A 19,642-nucleotide genomic window follows, 5' to 3' on the forward strand; every position below is an offset into this window, starting at 1 on the left:
TCCTAGAGCAGAATTTCCACAAAGAACATTTTGTGCCCACCAACATATCCGGGAACGATAAAGTTTATCAGACAGACTGAAAAAAAAAAACGGCTCATCTCATTTCATTGTTTATTTTGCACTGTAACATTTTGGACTGTGCATAGTATATGCAAATGTGGCGGAAGGGGCGTCGTCAAGTGTCAGCTGTTAGCCCGCGTTTACTTGTGTAAAATAAATCAATGAAAGGTTAGACTCCAACCCCGCTGGCTTCCATGTCATCTGAACGTTTCCGGGTGTGCTGACCCCATTGGCTCTCCACATCCCAGCACGCCCTCATACTGTCGCTTTTAGTTAAAGTAGTTCTCTCTCTCTCTCTCTCTCTCTCTCTCTCTCTCTCTCTCTCTCTAAATTGAAACCGAAACGCTGTTCATTCGGATACTCATCTTTAACCTCCAGGACAGCACTCATATTCAGGCTACAGGACTTTTTTCTTTTGTAAAACTATATGTTTGGATGTAGGTGAACAAAGGCATGATGTTTCCAAACGGTGAGTGAAAGAGAAAGTGCAGAGAAATAAAGAGTTTAGAGAAGAGGAGAGTGTGTAAACATACAGTAGGAGGAAATAGTAGAAGTGGATTTACAGTACAGACAGAAGTTTATTATCATTCTAATGATACTGTAGGCCTGTAAGAGAGTGGAAATGTTCAGACACAGCTGTGTAGCACTTCCTCTTGAGGTTCTGTACAGATGGGACTAAATGAAAGTGTATTATATATTGATTTAAATCTTTATAAATGCAATATATATATATATATATATATATATATATATATATATATATATATATATATATATATATATATACACACACACACACACACACACACACACATACTGATCAGCCATAACATTAAAACCACTGAAAGTTGACGTGAATAACACTGATTGTCTCGTTTCAATGGCAACTGACACAGGGTGGGATTTATTTATTAGACAGCAGGTTGGAAGCAGGAAAAATGGGCAAGCGTAATTATCTGAGCAACCTTGACATGGGCCAAATTGTGATGTCTAGACGACTGGGTCAGAGCATCTCCAAAACTGCAGGTGTTGTGGGGTGTTCCCGGTATGCAGTGGTTACTACCTACCAAAAGTGCTTTAAGGAAGGAGAACCGGTGAACCGGCGACAGGGTCATGGGCTCCCAAAACTCATTGATGCGTGTGAGGAGCGAAGGCTAGCCTATCTGATCCGATCACACAGACGAGTTACCATACCACAAACTGCTGAAAGGTTCATGCTGACTCTGATAGAACGGAGTCAGAACACACAGAGCATCACAGCTTGCCGCGTATGGAGCTGCGTAGCTGCAGACCGGTCAGAGTGTCCATGCTGACCCCCTGTACACCTCCGAAAGCTCCTACAATGTGACGTGAACATCAGAACTGAACCATATCGTAATGTAAAAGTTGAAGTGGTGACCCATATGTTAGGAGTTTTCCAGAAGATACATTTGGAGACTTTGTTTTTGCACAACACACTACGTTTGTCAAAATCCCAACATTGAGCATCACCCTGAGAACACGGTCCTCACTGCGAAGCATGGTGGTGGGAGCATCATTACACTTAGATAGACTCTTGGTTGCTTTGATGTACAGTACACATATAGCATACACATGTGTACACACATAGACATGCATATAAACACACGTTTATTTCCATGCAACTGATTTTTTATCACATGTTGTTTCCTCATCGAATGAAGATTACACAGAGCTGCTGCTGTTTCGCCTGATGATCGTCTTCTCTGTTTGCATCTGGAAAAAAATATCATTGGCTCGCTCCTTCAACTCTCAGAACATCACTGGTAATATAACCATTTTATCTTCGTCCTTTTTTTCCCTTTTCCCTGCTTATTTCCACTGCACCACAGAACCTACAGAGGAAATTGTGCATCATTATCATAAGTTATCATGACTAGGGATAGGCGATATCTTATTGTTTGCGATATACCGGTAGAAACCAAACCAGTAGAGTATGGCGGAAGGCAGCCATGAAGCTGAGGAGTAGTTCATTGCTAAACCTCTACAATCTAGAACTGGTTTGGTTACAGAAAATCAGTTTTACTTTTAGATCAATGTTTGTGTTTCTGAGGCTCTCAAGATCACAGCTGTCACTTATCTGCTAAAAACAGTGGTGAACGGTATTGTATTTTATATCGGCACCGATATCGTTATCGCAATAAATACCAGAAAATATCGTGATATAGTTTTAAGTCCATATCGCCCATCCATAATCATAACACATCACAGGAAGTGATTTTTATCTTCTCTGTCTTATCTTTATCTCTATCCTTCTATCATATTATGAAGGAACAGAATCTCAAACCTCTTTTAATTATTCACTTTTTTTTCAAAGTATAAAATGTATTTTTCATGAATGTATATCTGTTATTTTTTAGATTATTTATGTGTGTGTGTGTGTGTGTGTGTGTGTGTGTGTGTTTTAGACACCGCTCCAGCCCAGTCTCCTGCCTCTCCTACTGCTGGATTCTCTGTTGTTGTGAATGCTGAAACCGGCAGTATTGTTAATATTCCCGCGCTCATTAACAGCACCTTCTCTGATCACGTTGCCCTCGACGTCACAGCCAATACTCGTATGCAAATAGTAATATATTTATTTTCTTTTAAATATCCATAATTCATTTTCATTTTGTGCTAATTGTGCAACGTTTGCTCGCAGTTCTGTACCCATCGTCATTGCTCAAATAGTTTTATCATAAATTAACCAGTTTCTCTTTCGCTTTCCAGCTTAGATAAGATCTACCTAGCTAAACTTTTAACCCTTAATGCTTAACTCTTTGCTTAATGTTTTAATCAGCACTAGAGATGATTCTTGGACGGATTATTTGAGCCTTTTTGTATGATTTTTGTCCTTCATTCAATCTTTCTGTTTCTCTTTGCTTGTTGTTTCACAGAACCTAGGAAAAATGAAACTGAAAAGAAACACTTGGGTAAATATGTGACTTGATCTACCTAGCCCTACTTATCTTAAACAAATAAACATGTATTTAATCGAATTAGGGGGAAATCCACAACGATCTCCAGTGTGAGCCTCTTGATGAAACCGTACCTACAAAACATATCCCAGAAAGTTGTATGTAAGGGGGCCAAACACTGGTGATGGCCTAGAATTGCTTAATTATTTTACTTTGTTCAAAATTCAAAACTGTCTTCATAAACTGGTGTATCTAGATAACTACTGGATGCTAAGTTTAGCCTGCAGCGATTTGCTGATTTTAGCTGCATTTCCTGGTTTGTATAATGAATGGAGATATATGAAATGTTTTTAAGCTCCTTCTCTTCTTCTGCACCATACAGACTCGTCTACAGAAGTTCTGCAGACATTTCTGGCGAGCCACAAAGCCAACATGAAGAAGAAAATCGAGTGCATTTTCGAGGGCAAAAAGGACGCGAAGACTAAAACACTTCTGAAGAAGGTCTACACGCAGCTGTACATCACCGAAGGAGAATTCAAAGACGTTAACAAAGAGCACGAGATTCTGAGAATCGACAAAGCTTTCTGTGTGCAAAAATCTCAAGACAAACCAATCAACTGCAATGAGATTTTCAGCGTCCTGGGGAAGAGTGAAGAAAATAAAGTCGTGCTCACCAAAGGAATCGCAGGAATCGGAAAAACGGTATCCGTGCAGAAGTTTATTCTCGATTGGGCTGAAGGAGAAGCCAACCAACACATAGACTGCATTTTCCTGCTGCCGTTCCGAGAGATTAATCTGATTAAAGATAAAGAATACAGTCTTCATGAGTTACTGATGGAATTCTACCCTGAACTGGAAAATCTCAGTGGAACAAATTTGTACAGAGATCTCAAGCTTGCGTTTGTCTTAGACGGGCTCGATGAGAGGCGACTTCCGCTGGAGTTCAACGTGCATATGGTGAGAAGCGAACACAATAAAGCATCTGTGAATGCTCTCATCACAAACCTGATTGACGGAAACCTGCTTCCTTCTGCTCTGATCTGGATCACCTCTCGGCCAGCAGCAGCCAATCAGATCCCTTCGCAGCATGTGAGCTTGTTTACAGAAGTGCGAGGATTCACCGATAAACAAAAGGAGGAGTATTTTAAAAAGAGATTAACGGATGTGAAGGACGCCTCTAGAATCATCTCGGAGGTTAAGAAGTCTCGGAGCCTGTATATCATGTGTCACATCCCCATCTTCTGCTGGATCACCGCTACGGTGCTTCAGGAAATGCTGGTGCACAATGACGGTGAAGAAATTCCTACCACACTGACTGAAATGTACATCCACTTCCTGCTTATACAGATGAACATCAAGAACCAGAAGTACGACAACAAAGTGGAGCGAGATTTGAAGAAACTGCTGGAAATGAACAGGGAAACCATCCTGAAACTGGCCAAGCTGGCATTTAAACAGCTGATGAAGGGGAACATCATGTTCTATGAAGAAGACCTGATGGAGTGTGGTATTGAGGTCAGCATAGATTCAGAGTACACTGGGATGTGTGCTGAGATCTTCAAGAAAGAGTCTGTGCTTTATGAGAAGAAGGTTTTCTGTTTCATACATTTGAGCGTTCAGGAGTTTCTCGCTGCACTCCATGTTTTCGACTCCTTCCTGAACAAAAACATGAACGAGTTGCAGGATTTCTTCAGTGGTTCAGACCATATAGACCATACAGACCATATAGACCCTCAGCTGGATGTTTTACTGAAGAAGGCTGTTGCTAAAGCCAAGGGGAGCGAGAATGGACATTTAGATCTCTTTCTTCGGTTCTTGTTGGGCATTTCCCTGGAGACCAATCAGAAACTCCTGCAAGGCATTCTTACACACACACAGATAACCAAAAAGAGCATTAGCAGAGTGATCCATCATATCAGGCAAATGCAGAACAACCCTCCTGATGTCTCCCCCGAGACATCCATCAATCACTTCTTCTGCCTGATGGAACTGAAAGATCTCTCCCTGTACAACCAAATCAGTAACTATCTGTGTAAAGACAAGTTTCCGGAGAGAGTGTTGTCTTCATCAAATTGCTCAGCTCTGGCCTACTTGATGTTAATGTCTGGGGAAGTTTTGGAGGAACTCAACCCGAAAAAGTTCAACCCGTCCAAAACGGCCTACAGGAGACTCATCCCTGCTGTGAGGTGCTCCAAAAAAGCTTGGTGAGTTAACTTCATGCCCAGTTTTGTAGCATTCCTCTTTTACTTCCTGGTATTTCTACAGCTTGTCATGTTGGCTCTTTCTGATGTTGTCATATTGGGTCCTTCATATAATTCCATTCATACAATACACCTTGAATGCTATATTGTCAGGCTTGCTGCTTGTGAGCTCACCGAAACGTGCTGGGAGACCGTGGCTTCAGCTCTAGATGCAGAAAACTCGGTTCTGAGCGTGCTGGACCTGAGCGATAATTACAGAGTGGAGAAAGGAGCAACGTTGGTTTCTGATGGACTGAGGAGTTCACACTGTAAACTGGAGATACTGAGGTCAGCACTGTTACTACCGTCAGGTCCAAAAGTCACCATGAGAGATCTTTTTATAAAAATGAAACTGAAACTAAGTGTCATGTTCATAGCTTTTTTATCTTTTTTCTATGGTAATGAAGCACATTTTGAACCACATGACTCACGAGTCATTTTGGACTTGACGGGACATTTTATACTAACTTTAATCACTGTCTTAAGGTTAGCAAGATGCCATTTTTCCCAGAGCAGCTGTGCTGAACTCGCTTCAGCCCTCACATCAATTTCATCTTCTCTGAGTGAACTGGACCTGAGCAACAACGACCTGCAGGACACAGGACTGGAGCTGCTCTTTGTTCAGCCGGAATATTTATACTGTAAACTCCACATTCTGAGGCAAGTATTGATAAATAACGACGAAAAATCATTTAATTATTGGACGTAGTGGAAAATACGTTCCACTTAGCACACACATGGTTTATGTTAAATTCTTAAATTGATCTTTTTCTGTACGTTATTATAAATGATGAAATCTTTGTTTTTGTCTGTGTTCTACTGTAAATCCAGGCTGAGCTGGTGTAACCTCACGGAGAAGAGCTGCTCATTTCTCTCCTCCGTTCTCCACACTTTAAGAGAGTTGGACCTGAGTAACAATGACCTGCAGGATTCAGGAGTGAAGATCATCTCTGAAGGACTCCGCGACGAACAGTGCAAACTACAGATACTGAGGTTAGTTTTCAAACCATTCTCTACAGCTAAACTGCGCCGGTCAGGAAGTTGCTTTCATTTTTTTCTTTCTTTCTTTTTTATTTTTAGGTTGTCCGGTTGTTTAGTGACAGAAGAAGGATTTTCTTCACTGGCGTCTGCTCTGAGTTCAAACTCCTCGTCGGTCCTGAGAGACCTCGATCTGAGCTACAATAATCCAGGAGATGGAGGAGAAAAGCTGCTCTCTGATCTCCTGAAGAATCCCAGCTGCAAACTGGAGACACTCGAGTACGATTTTATTCAAGTTCTCGAGTCGTTCTTCGACTCCAACCTTAACACGCCATGTCTTCATGGAGCTCGCTTTGTGCACAGGGACATTGTCACGATGGAATACGTTTTGGTCTCTTAGTTCCAATGAAGGGAAACTATAATCCTACAGCGTACAAAGACATTCTATACAATTGTTTGCTTCAAACTTTGTAGGAACCGTTTAGGGAAGAACCACACACATGGGTTCCTACAAAGTTTGAAGCACACAATTGTATAGAATGTCTTTGTACACTGTAGAATTATAGTTTCCCTTCACTGGAACTAAGAGACCAAAATGTGTTCTATCGTGACGATGCCCCTGTGCACAAAGCGAGCTCCATGAAGACATGGCTGATAGTCAGGTGTCCACATACTTTTGCCCATATCGTGTAAATTATAATACATTGTTAGAAGTGTGGGCGCACGGTGGCTTAGTGGTTAGCACGTTCGCCTCACACCACCAGGGTCTGTGTGTGCGGAGGTTGCATGTTCTCCCCGTGCTGCGGGGGTTTCCTCCGGGTACTCCGGTTTCCTCCCCCAGTCCAAAGACATGCATGGTAGGCTGACTGGCGTGTCTAAAGTGTCCGTAGTGTATGAATGGGTGTGTGAGTGTGTATGTGAGTGTGCCCTGCGGTGGACTGGCACCCTGTCCAGGGTGTACCCCGCCTTGTGCCCGATGCTCCCTGGGATAGGCTCCAGGTTCCCCGCGACCCTGAAGAGGAGTAAGCGGTTGAAGATGGATGGATGGATGGATGTTAGAAGAGTATTTCAAATAATCATACATGAAGAACGTGCTTCTCTGACTGCGATGTAACTGTAAAATTCTGTTCTTTCTGTAGGACGGAACCAAAAAGTGAACGATTTATCAAAGCGGGGATCAGAAAGTGTAAGTTCCTCCACCTGTCTTTTTGTTTTCTTCTTGTCCTCTCGTTCTCACTGGGTCCCTCTCTGACTTTCCTTCTCCTTTATAACATTAGCAAGGTCTATAACTGGTCAAAAATGAAAGTGCCTTTTTAAAATCTTTGGAGCATGTTTGCGGTGGGCTAGTGTGCATCATGCTGCATTGAAGGCGGGTGGGAAGGAGGACACGAGGGAGACAGATGGACTTTTTACCGAACTTCAGGCTAGCTTTATTTTTACTTGTACTTTACATCTAGCATTGACACTGGAGACTCCTTTCATGAAATAAACGTCTTCATACAGAAATCTTCACCACATCAACGATTACACACGTGTCCACTATACAAGTCCCTAAATTCTGTCCTATTAATTAATATGTATTACTGATCCAGAAATATCTCTTGTCTGTAATTAAAAAGGCTTGTTACAGTTAGACTAATGAATGTTAATTCCGGGCTGTATCTGATAAATTATGATACTATTATGAGATTAATAATCCTTTTTGTGTTACTGCAGACGCCTGTGAGCTCACGTTCAACCCAAACACGGCCAACAATCGTCTGTGTCTGTCGAACAGGACGGTCTCGTACACGATGGAAACCCAGCAGTACCCAGATCACCCGGACAGATTTCAGGTGTATCGGCAGGTTCTCTGTAACGAGAGTCTGAGTCAACGCTGTTACTGGGAAGTCTGGTTGGAAGGCTCTTCACCCATAATTGGCATCACGTATCCTGATATTCAGAGGAAAGAGGAAGGCCTGCAGCTGTTGAACTCTCACATAAAGCTTGGGTCAAACCCGGTCTCCTGGGTGCTCTGGTGTGGAACCAACAAATTCTACATCGTCAGGCACAATTCAGACGACAGAACCATAGACATGCCAAGGTCTAACAGGATAGGTGTGTATCTGGACTGGCCTGCTGGAAGATTGTCCTTTTACAGCGTCTCGCCAGATACACACACACTTACACACATACACACATTCTGCACGGTGTTTGAGAAGCCGGTGCATCCGGGGTTCAGCGTGGAAAGCGGCTCTCTGACTTTGTGCCAGCTGGATTAAATGGCCAAAATAAATGAGTGAAATGCTTAAAAGTAAAATATTATAATTTTAATGTGTATCTGGTCTTTTATAAAAGTCTGGAATCAGTGCTCTCCATGAATCAAAATCAGTCTAGTCGAACATTTTATACAATTTTTAAAAGAGCTGTGATATGGTGATAGCAGTGTAGATTTATAGGGTTCACATCAGTTGTAGAAATCTGAAAAAAGTTTTGATCTGTCACACTTAAAAAAAAACATTAAAAACAACAAACTCACACTCATCGAAACTGGAGAGCTGAGGATCGGGAAAAGACCAGGCGATGTTTTTCCTATCATCAACAATCCTGTTTCGGTGATCCTGTGCCTTAGTGTTACCTCAGTTTCCTGTTCTTGGATGACAGGATGTGATGTCATCTTCTGCTGTTGAAGCTCGTCTACCTCGATGTCCAGTGTTTTGCGTGTTCTGAGATACTTTCCACAACTTTTTCTGTCCGGCACTGTTGTAAAGAGTGGTTATTTGAGTCACTCTAGCCTTCCTGTCAGTTTGAACCAGTCTGATCTTTCTCCACTGACCGTTCTCAACAACAACATTCTATATAAACTGTAGAGACTGTGGTGTTGGAAACAGCCCAGATTCTGAACTACTCAGAACAGCCTATCTGGCACCAACAACCAGGCCACTCTCAGTTATTGAGATGACATTTTTCCCTATTGACCTTTATTGTATGCGTTGTGCTGCTGCCACATGATTGGATGATTGGATAAGTGCATGTATGTAGGTGTTCCTAATAAAGTGGCTGGTGATGTAAATGTAGCAAAAGTAGCTTTAATAAGAATTTAATGTAAACCAGTGTTCATCAACTGGTGGGTTGCCACCCAAAAGTGGCAAGATAGATAGATAGATAGATAGATAGATAGATAGATAGATAGATATTGTTTTATTTGTCAGGCTAGGTAAATTGCACTTACTCAGGATTATGTTCGTGCAGCTATAAAACGGCCCATTTTCATATCAATATCATCAATAATTAATTTTGCACTCCAGTATAAGCATTTAGTTTATTAAACTTGATATTTTCTTTTAACAACACAATAATGTATGCTGTTTTATAACCTGTTCTAAGGTGGTAAATTATTATTTTCCAACTTTATTACTCCTACATAGCGGATAATTATTACTAGTATTAATAACATTCATATGCCACTTTAATACAGCTTTCTTTAGTTACATTTCCTTCTATATGATGAACAGCTTCAGTGTACTACTGGCTAGCGACTTGATGTCCGGTGTAAAATTTGGGTCCTGAAGCAAAGCTAGTTGAGAACCGCTGATACAAACAATTACACTAAATAATAACATATTACTCCGATGGCTTTCCATATCATCTTAACACTTCCGGGTTCCATTGGCTTTCCACATCTCAGCATGGCTTCACAAAGTTACTTTTCGTTAAAGTAGCGGTTGCTGTTTTGTTTGTTTGTTTGTTTTTTTAAGAAGTAGTAATTTGTGCATTTCGCGCTACAGTGAACTCGAAAATGCATCTGCTGTTCATTTAACCTCCATGACAGCACTCATATTCAGGCTACAGGACTTTATTTTCTTTTGTAAAACGATATGTTTGGATGTAGGTGAACAAAGGCATGATGTTTCCAAACGGTGAGTGAAAGAGAAAGTGCAGAGAAATAAAGAGTTTAGAGAAGAGGAGAGTGTGTAAACATACAGTAGGAGGAAATAGTAGAAGTGGATTTACAGTACAGACAGAAGTTTATTATCATTCTAATGATACTGTAGGCCTGTAAGAGAGCGGAAATGTTCAGACACAGCTGTGTAGCACTTCCTCTTGAGGTTCTGTACAGATGGGACTAAATGAAAGTGTATAATATATTGATTTACACCATCAGCTTCGACACACAACCACTTTTGCTTTACTTGTTTGTACATGTTGAGGTTATTTGGTGTCAGCGCGCGCGCGCGCACACACACACACACACACAGCGCCTATATAACATTTTTGCAGTATACAGAGGCGTCCAAAGGTCTGAGAGCACTTCAGTTATATTATATTTCAACTGAACGCAATGGTTTTCATTATAAATGATATGATCAACTTCTCGGTATTTGGCATTCCTCCTTCTTGTGCATACTGCGCATGCGCACAACGTTTTCGCGCTTGATGATGGCATGTCTGAAGACCCTCCCATAATTTTGACCTACCCTTTCCTTGACCTTAGGCTACAAGTCCGAATTTGGATGTGAAACGTCAGTAAAATATCAGCCTAGCTTGGATTGAAATGCTAACATAAATAGTATTTTATAGTAAAAAAAGAGTCTTTACCAATGATGGGTTTTGATTGTTACTTTCACTTTCACTTCCTGTGTTTAATGCACACACTCTAGACCAGGTTTCTACACCATGCTCACTTTGAAGCATGGGTGTGGTTGCATTGTATGAAGCGGTCCTCCCGGCCTCCTGTTCCACACATATATACACACACTGCTTATACACCTCCAGATTTATATCAGTGCAGCTGATGTTTCATGTCTTGTGTCCTCAGTGAGTGAAGATTACACAGAGCTGCTGTTCTGTCGCCTGATGATCGTTTTCTCCATTTGGATCTGGAAAAAGAGATCGCTGACCCGCACCATCAGCACTCGGCACATCTCTGGTCATATAAATGATTTTATCTTCTGCCTTGTTTCTTTTCTGTACTCCTGTGCTCACTGCCACTGCACCACTGAACCTACCGAGGAAACTGTGCATCGTTATCGAGTTATAATAACATATTATAATATATAACTAATTATAATATAGTTATAATAACATATTATAATATATAACTAATTATAATATAGTTATAATAACATATTATAATATATATAACTAATTATAATATCGAGTTATAATAACATATTATAATATAGAGTTATAATAACATTATAATATATATAACTAATTATAATATCGAGTTATAATAACATAATATATAACTAATAATAATATCAAGTTATAATAACATATTATAATATATAACTGATTATAATATCGAGTTATAATAACATATTATAATATATATAACTAATTATAATATCGAGTTATAATAGCATATTATAATATATAACTAATTATAATATAGTTATAATAACATATTATAATATATATAACTAATCATAATATCGAGTTCTAATAACATAATATATAACTAATAATAATATCAAGTTATAATAACATTATAATATATAACTAATTATAATATCGAGTTATAATAACATATTATAATATATATATATAACATTATAATATCGAGTTATAATAACATAATATATAACTAATTATAATATCGAGTTATAATAACATATTATAATATATAACTAATTATAATATCGAGTTATAATAACATATTATAATACATATATAACTAATTATAATATCGAGTTATAATAACATTATAATATATATATATTACAAATTGTAATATCGAGTTATAATAACACACCGCATGAAGATATTTCAGTTGTTTTTATTTTTTCTCTATTTACCTCTTATCTTTCTCTCATATGATGCTCTTTTATTTATCTTCATTTAATTATTGATTGCTGTATAACAGAGGTTCTCAACCTTTTGTAAGTAAAGCCCCCCCAAACCTCCCCTATCATGTGCCGCCGCCCCCCTCCGCCCCCATATTGGAGAGACCGGGTATAATGATTATCTATTCTATATAAAATCTATCTATATATAACCTAATCTATAATCTGTTTTTTATTGATAGATAGATAGATTTTCTTCATGCCCCCGCCCCCGTGTTGAGAACCACTGCTTTATGATATACAATAATTGTAAATATAATAATTACATAAAAATATTTTCATTTATCCTTTTAATAATTACTGATACACTTGTTTGTTGTTATATCATTTTACTGATATTGCTTCATTAATATAGTAATAATTTTTTATAATTTTATGTTTGACATTTGATGTATTTATTATCATTATTATTATTATTATTATTATTATGATTATTATTATTTTAGACACCGCTCCAGCCCAGTCTCCTGCCTCTCCTACTGCTGGATTCTCTGTTGTTGTGAATGCTGAAAAAGGCAGTATTGTTAATATTCCTGCACTCATTAACAGCACCTTCTCTGATCACGTTGCCCTCGACGTCACAGCCAATACTCGTATGTAAATATTAATACATTTTTTAAAGAAAATATAGTCAACGATAAGGAAAATAGTTGGATGCTGACACTTGGATGTCAGTCAGTAATTCATTTACATCTCATGCTAATTGTGGAATGTCATGTGTAATCACATTTCTGTAGCTGTTAGTTTACCCATAAATAAATAAATAAATAAATAAATACAAGAGCAAGCTGACTAATACTATCTAGAAAGGTAAAAAGTTACCTAGGTGGTAGAAAGGTAGAAAGGCAATATTTGCTAGCATGGTAAAGAAAGCGAAATATAATAGAACATATGCTACCTGTTAAGTCATACAACACTAGCTAAAAATGTAACCATGGGAACAACTTGTGGAAATCTAGAAACGTAAATATGACCACTATTTAAAATGGTAAAGGTAATGAAAGACATAGAGTTTAACTTGGTTGAACCTTTTGTGAGTTTGTCCTTCATTCAGTCTTCCTCTTTCTCCGTGTCTGTTGTTCCACAGAAGATCTGCGTGCAGAAACTAGCACGGAAACTTTGGGTAAATATATGCCATTTAAATAAACAATAAGCTGTACCTACAATCACATGCCAGAAAGCTGTATTTAAGGGGCCAAGCACTGGTTGTGATCCAATATTGTTTACATTTTTTAGCTTGTTTAAAATTCAGGAACCAAAAGCAAGTAGTCATCATTATTGTCTTCATAAACTGGTGTATCTAGATAACTACTGGATGCTAAGTTTAGCCTGCAGCGATTTGCTGATTTTAGCTGCATTTCCTGGTTTGTATAATGAATGGAGATATGTGAAATGTTTTTAAGCTCCTTCTCTTCTTCTGCACCATACAGACTCGTCTACAGAAGTTCTGCAGACATTTCTGGCGAGCCACAAAGCCAACATTAAGAAGAAAATCGAGTGCATTTTCGAGGGCAAAAAGGACGCGAAGACTAAAACACTTCTGAAGAAGGTCTACACGCAGCTGTACATCACCGAAGGAGAATTCAAAGACGTTAACAAAGAGCACGAGATTCTGAGAATCGACAAAGCTTTCTGTGTGCAAAAATCTCAAGACAAACCAATCAACTGCAATGAGATTTTCAGCGTCCTGGGGAAGAGTGAAGAAAATAAAGTCGTGCTCACCAAAGGAATCGCAGGAATCGGAAAAACGGTATCCGTGCAGAAGTTTATTCTCGATTGGGCTGAAGGAGAAGCCAACCAACACATAGACTGCATTTTCCTGCTGCCGTTCCGAGAGATTAATCTGATTAAAGATAAAGAATACAGTCTTCATGAGTTACTGATGGAATTCTACCCTGAACTGGAAAATCTCAGTGGAACAAATTTGTACAGAGATCTCAAGCTTGCGTTTGTCTTAGACGGGCTCGATGAGAGGCGACTTCCGCTGGAGTTCAACGTGCATATGGTGAGAAGCGAACACAATAAAGCATCTGTGAATGCTCTCATCACAAACCTGATTGAAGGAAACCTGCTTCCTTCTGCTCTGATCTGGATCACCTCTCGGCCAGCAGCAGCCAATCAGATCCCTTCGCAGCATGTGAGCTTGTTTACAGAAGTGCGAGGATTCACCGATAAACAAAAGGAGGAGTATTTTAAAAAGAGATTAACGGATGTGAAGGACGCCTCTAGAATCATCTCGGAGGTTAAGAAGTCTCGGAGCCTGTATATCATGTGTCACATCCCCATCTTCTGCTGGATCACCGCTACGGTGCTTCAGGAAATGCTGGTGCACAATGACGGTGAAGAAATTCCTACCACACTGACTGAAATGTACATCCACTTCCTGCTTATACAGATGAACATCAAGAACCAGAAGTACGACGACAAAGTGGAGCGAGATTTGAAGAAACTGCTGGAAATGAACAGGGAAACCATCCTGAAACTGGCCAAGCTGGCATTTAAACAGCTGATGAAGGGGAACATCATGTTCTATGAAGAAGACCTGATGGAGTGTGGTATTGAGGTCAGCATAGATTCAGAGTACACTGGGATGTGTGCTGAGATCTTCAAGAAAGAGTCTGTACTTCACGAGAAGAAGGTTTTCTGTTTCATACATTTGAGCGTTCAGGAGTTTCTCGCTGCACTCCATGTTTTCGACTCCTTCCTGAACAAAAACATGAACGAGTTGCAGGATTTCTTCAGTGGTTCAGACCATATAGACCATACAGACCATATAGACCCTCAGCTGGATGTTTTACTGAAGAAGGCTGTTGCTAAAGCCAAGGGGAGCGAGAATGGACATTTAGATCTCTTTCTTCGGTTCTTGTTGGGCATTTCCCTGGAGACCAATCAGAAGCTCCTGCAAGGCATTCTTACACACACACAGATAACCAAAAAGAGCATTAGCAGAGTGATCCATCATATCAGGCAAATGCAGAACAACCCTCCTGATGTCTCCCCCGAGACATCCATCAATCACTTCTTCTGCCTGATGGAACTGAAAGATCTCTCCCTGTACAACCAAATCAGTAACTATCTGTGTAAAGACAAGTTTCCGGAGAGAGTGTTGTCTTCATCAAATTGCTCAGCTCTGGCCTACTTGATGTTAATGTCTGGGGAAGTTTTGGAGGAACTCAACCCGAAAAAGTTCAACCCGTCCAAAACGGCCTACAGGAGACTCATCCCTGCTGTGAGGTGCTCCAAAAAAGCTTGGTGAGTTAACTTCATGCCCAGTTTTGTAGCATTCCTCTTTTACTTCCTGGTATTTCTACAGCTTGTCATGTTGGCTCTTTCTGATGTTGTCATATTGGGTCCTTCATATAATTCCATTCATACAATACACCTTGAATGCTATATTGTCAGGCTTGCTGCTTGTGAGCTCACCGAAACGTGCTGGGAGACCGTGGCTTCAGCTCTAGATGCAGAAAACTCGGTTCTGAGCGTGCTGGACCTGAGCGATAATTACAGAGTGGAGAAAGGAGCAACGTTGGTTTCTGATGGACTGAGGAGTTCACACTGTAAACTGGAGATACTGAGGTCAGCACTGTTACTACCGTCAGGTCCAAAAGTCACCATGAGAGATCTTTTTATAAAAATGAAACTGAAACTAAGTGTCATGTTCATAGCTTTTTTATCTTTTTTCTATGGTAATGAAGCACATTTTGAACCACATGACTCACGAGTCATTTTGGACTTGACGGGACATTTTATACTAACTTTAATCACTGTCTTAAGGTTAGCAGGATGCCATTTTTCCCAGAGCAGCTGTGCTGAACTCGCTTCAGCCCTCACATCAATTTCATCTTCTCTGAGTGAACTGGACCTGAGCAACAACGACCTGCAGGACACAGGACTGGAGCTGCTCTTTGTTCAGCCGGAATATTTATACTGTAAACTCCACATTCTGAGGCAAGTATTGATAAATAACGACGAAAAATCATTTAATTATTGGACGTAGTGGAAAATACGTTCCACTTAGCACACACATGGTTTATGTTAAATTCTTAAATTGATCTTTTTTTGTACGTTATTATAAATGATGAAATCTTTGTTTTTGTCTGTGTTCTACTGTAAATCCAGGCTGAGCTGGTGTAACCTCACGGAGAAGAGCTGCTCATTTCTCTCCTCCGTTCTCCACACTTTAAGAGAGTTGGACCTGAGTAACAATGACCTGCAGGATTCAGGAGTGAAGATCATCTCTGAAGGACTCCGCGACGAACAGTGCAAACTACAGATACTGAGGTTAGTTTTCAAACCATTCTCTACAGCTAAACTGCGCCGGTCAGGAAGTTGCTTTCATTTTTTTCTTTCTTTCTTTTTTATTTTTAGGTTGTCCGGTTGTTTAGTGACAGAAGAAGGATTTTCTTCACTGGCGTCTGCTCTGAGTTCAAACTCCTCGTCGGTCCTGAGAGACCTCGATCTGAGCTACAATAATCCAGGAGATGGAGGAGAAAAGCTGCTCTCTGATCTCCTGAAGAATCCCAGCTGCAAACTGGAGACACTCGAGTACGGTTTCCGATGCTTTGTGTATTTTCAGGCAATAGACAGACCACACCGATGGAAGAAACCCCACTCTCAGATCTCTTTACAGCCGATGTGGTGTAGACTAATATAAATTATAATACACTGCTATAAATCTATTTCAAATAATTGTAAATTACTAATGTGATTCTTTGATAAGGAATTTTCTTTGTCTGTTATTTAACTGTAAAATTCTGTTCTTTCTGTAGGACGGAACCAAAAAGTGAACGATTTATCAAAGCGGGGATCAGAAAGTGTAAGTTCCTCCACCTGTCTCTTTGTTTTCTTCTTGTCCTCTCGTTCTCACTGGGTCCCTCTCTGACTTTCCTTCTCCTTTATAACATTAGCAAGGTCTATAACTGGTCAAAAATGAAAGTGCCTTTTTAAAATCTTTGGAGCATTTTTGCATATAGAAAAAATAAAAATCATACGTAGTGGCGAGATACTGTGCATCATACTGAATTATAAAGGATATCTTGTCATTTAAATAATTGACAGACCACAGTAGTGCGTTATTACTTGCTTAGTAGTAATAAGCAATAAAACACCATGTGTGGTGATGTTCTTGTAAAATGCTGAGTGGCATGGTGGGGGGGTAGAGCGGGGTTACTCTTACTACACTCTACTACCCATTTCTCTCTTGAAGTTGTTGAGAAACATCAAGAAAATGTGAGGCACTAACTTAAATTTACAGCTTTACCACTGACTGTTACAAAGCGCAGACACTGGAGACTCCTTCCTTAAATGTCACATAAACATTCCCTTTACAGAAACCGTCACCATATCAACTATTACGCATGTATTTTATTCCATTTATGTGTAGTTTATTATATTGCATGTCCATCTGCCGTAAACGTCCCTGTGAATGGGCTGTTACTATAGAAACAATAGCATAATAGAACGAGTGCATTAATATAAACCTATGATTTGCAATTGCACTAATGTCAGCTGATCTTATAGACTATTATTCAACAGTATAATATCATCATAATTTGCTCTGGTGTATAAGATACCCTTCGTTATTTCTGTCCTATTAATATGTATTACTGATCCAGAAACATCTCTTGTCTGTAATTAAAAAGGCTTGTTACAGTTAGACTAATGAATGTTAATTCCGGGCTGTATCTGATAAATTATGATACTATTATGAGATTAATAATCCTTTTTGTGTTACTGCAGACGCCTGTGAGCTCACGTTCAACCCAAACACGGCCAACAATCGTCTGTGTCTGTCGAACAGGACGGTCTCATACACGATGGAAACCCAGCAGTACCCAGATCACCCGGACAGATTTCAGGTGTATCGGCAGGTTCTCTGTAACGAGAGTCTGAGTCAACGCTGTTACTGGGAAGTCTGGTTGGAAGGCTCTTCACCCATAATTGGCATCACGTATCCTGATATTCAGAGGAAAGAGGAAGGCCTGCAGCTGTTGAACTCTCGCATAAAGCTTGGGTCAAACCCGGTCTCCTGGGTGCTCTGGTGTGGAACCAACAACTTCTACATCGTCAGGCACAATTCAGACGACAGAACCATAGACATGCCAAGGTCTAACAGGATAGGTGTGTATCTGGACTGGCCTGCTGGAAGATTGTCCTTTTACAGCGTCTCGCCAGATACACACACACTTACACACATACACACATTCTGCACAGTGTTTGAGAAGCCGGTGCATCCGGGGTTCAGCGTGGAAAGCGGCTCTCTGACTTTGTGCCAGCTGGATTAAATGGCCAAAATAAATGAGTGAAATGCTTAAAAGTAAAATATTATAATTTTAATGTGTATCTGATCTTTTATAAAAGTCTGGAATCAGTGCTCTCCATGAATCAAAATCAGTCTAGTCGAACATTTTATACAATTTTTAAAAGAGCTGTGATATGGTGATAGCAGTGTAGTTTTATAGGGTTCACATCAGTTGTAGAAATCTGAAAAAAGTTTTGATCTGTCACACTTAAAAAAAAACATTAAAAACAACAAACTCACACTCATCGAAACTGGAGAGCTGAGGATCGGGAAAAGACCAGGCGATGTTTTTCCTATCATCAACAATCCTGTTTCGGTGATCCTGTGCCTTAGTGTTACCTCAGTTTCCTGTTCTTGGATGACAGGATGTGATGTCATCTTCTGCTGTTGAAGCTCGTCTACCTCGATGTCCAGTGTTTTGCGTGTTCTGAGATACTTTCCACAACTTTTTCTGTCCAGCACTGTTGTAAAGAGTGGTTATTTGAGTCACTCTAGCCTTCCTGTCAGTTTGAACCAGTCTGATCTTTCTCCACTGACCGTTCTCAACAACAACATTCTATATAAACTGTAGAGACTGTGGTGTTGGAAACAGCCCAGATTCTGAACTACTCAGAACAGCCTATCTGGCACCAACAACCAGGACACTCTCAGTTATTTAGATGACATTTTTCCCTATTGACCTTTATTGTATGCGTTGTGCTGCTGCCACATGATTGGATGATTGGATAAGTGCATGTATGTAGGTGTTCCTAATAAAGTGGCTGGTGATGTAAATGTAGCAAAAGTAACTTTAATAAGAATTTAATGTAAACCAGTGTTCATCAACTGGTGAGTTGCCACCCAAAAGTGGCAAGATAGATAGATAGATAGATAGATAGATAGATAGATAGATAGATAGATAGATAGATAGATATTGTTTTATTTGTCAGTCTAGGTAAATTGCACTTACTCAGGATTATGTTCGTGCAGCTATAAAACGGCCCATTTTCATATCAATATCATCAATAATTAATTTTGCACTCCAGTATAAGCATTTAGTTTATTAAACTTGATATTTTCTTTTAACAACACAATAATGTATGCTGTTTTATAACCTGTTCTAAGGTGGTAAATTATTATTTTCCAACTTTATTACTCCTACATAGCGGATAATTATTACTAGTATTAATAACATTCATATGCCACTTTAATACAGCTTTCTTTAGTTACATTTCCTTCTATATGATGAACAGCTTCAGTGTACTACTGGCTAGCGACTTGATGTCCGGTGTAAAATTTGGGTCCTGAAGCAAAGCTAGTTGAGAACCGCTGATACAAACA

At 39.6% G+C, this 19,642-nt stretch overlaps 2 protein-coding genes across 3 annotated transcripts; both read left to right on the forward strand.

Moving 5' to 3' along the window:
* Nucleotides 1-388: 388 nt before the first annotated feature.
* LOC108261576 (NACHT, LRR and PYD domains-containing protein 12) lies at nt 389-8,699 on the forward strand. Its single transcript, XM_053675962.1, has 11 exons — nt 389-529; nt 1,743-1,844; nt 2,487-2,633; nt 2,955-2,990; nt 3,358-5,179; nt 5,330-5,503; nt 5,702-5,875; nt 6,047-6,208; nt 6,296-6,472; nt 7,333-7,379; nt 7,910-8,699. Exons 1-11 carry the CDS (start codon nt 514-516, stop codon nt 8,452-8,454), a joined length of 3,402 nt encoding a protein of 1,133 aa, XP_053531937.1. The 5' UTR covers nt 389-513; the 3' UTR covers nt 8,455-8,699.
* Nucleotides 8,700-9,828: 1,129 nt separating this feature from the next.
* Nucleotides 9,829-19,453, forward strand: LOC108261845 (NACHT, LRR and PYD domains-containing protein 12). 2 transcript variants are annotated; one of them, XM_053675960.1, is made up of 11 exons: nt 9,829-10,092; nt 10,992-11,102; nt 12,468-12,614; nt 13,109-13,144; nt 13,452-15,273; nt 15,424-15,597; nt 15,796-15,969; nt 16,141-16,302; nt 16,390-16,566; nt 16,791-16,837; nt 17,761-19,453. In XM_053675960.1, exons 1-11 carry the CDS (start codon nt 10,077-10,079, stop codon nt 18,303-18,305), a joined length of 3,411 nt encoding a protein of 1,136 aa, XP_053531935.1. In that variant the 5' UTR covers nt 9,829-10,076; the 3' UTR covers nt 18,306-19,453. The 2 variants fall into 2 exon arrangements, with proteins under 2 accessions (XP_053531935.1, XP_053531936.1); XM_053675961.1 differs by having other exon boundaries at nt 13,112-13,144.
* Nucleotides 19,454-19,642: the final 189 nt, after the last annotated feature.

Source organism: Ictalurus punctatus, chromosome 26 (assembly GCF_001660625.3).
Source record: "Ictalurus punctatus breed USDA103 chromosome 26, Coco_2.0, whole genome shotgun sequence".
Lineage (NCBI taxonomy): Eukaryota > Metazoa > Chordata > Actinopteri > Siluriformes > Ictaluridae > Ictalurus > Ictalurus punctatus.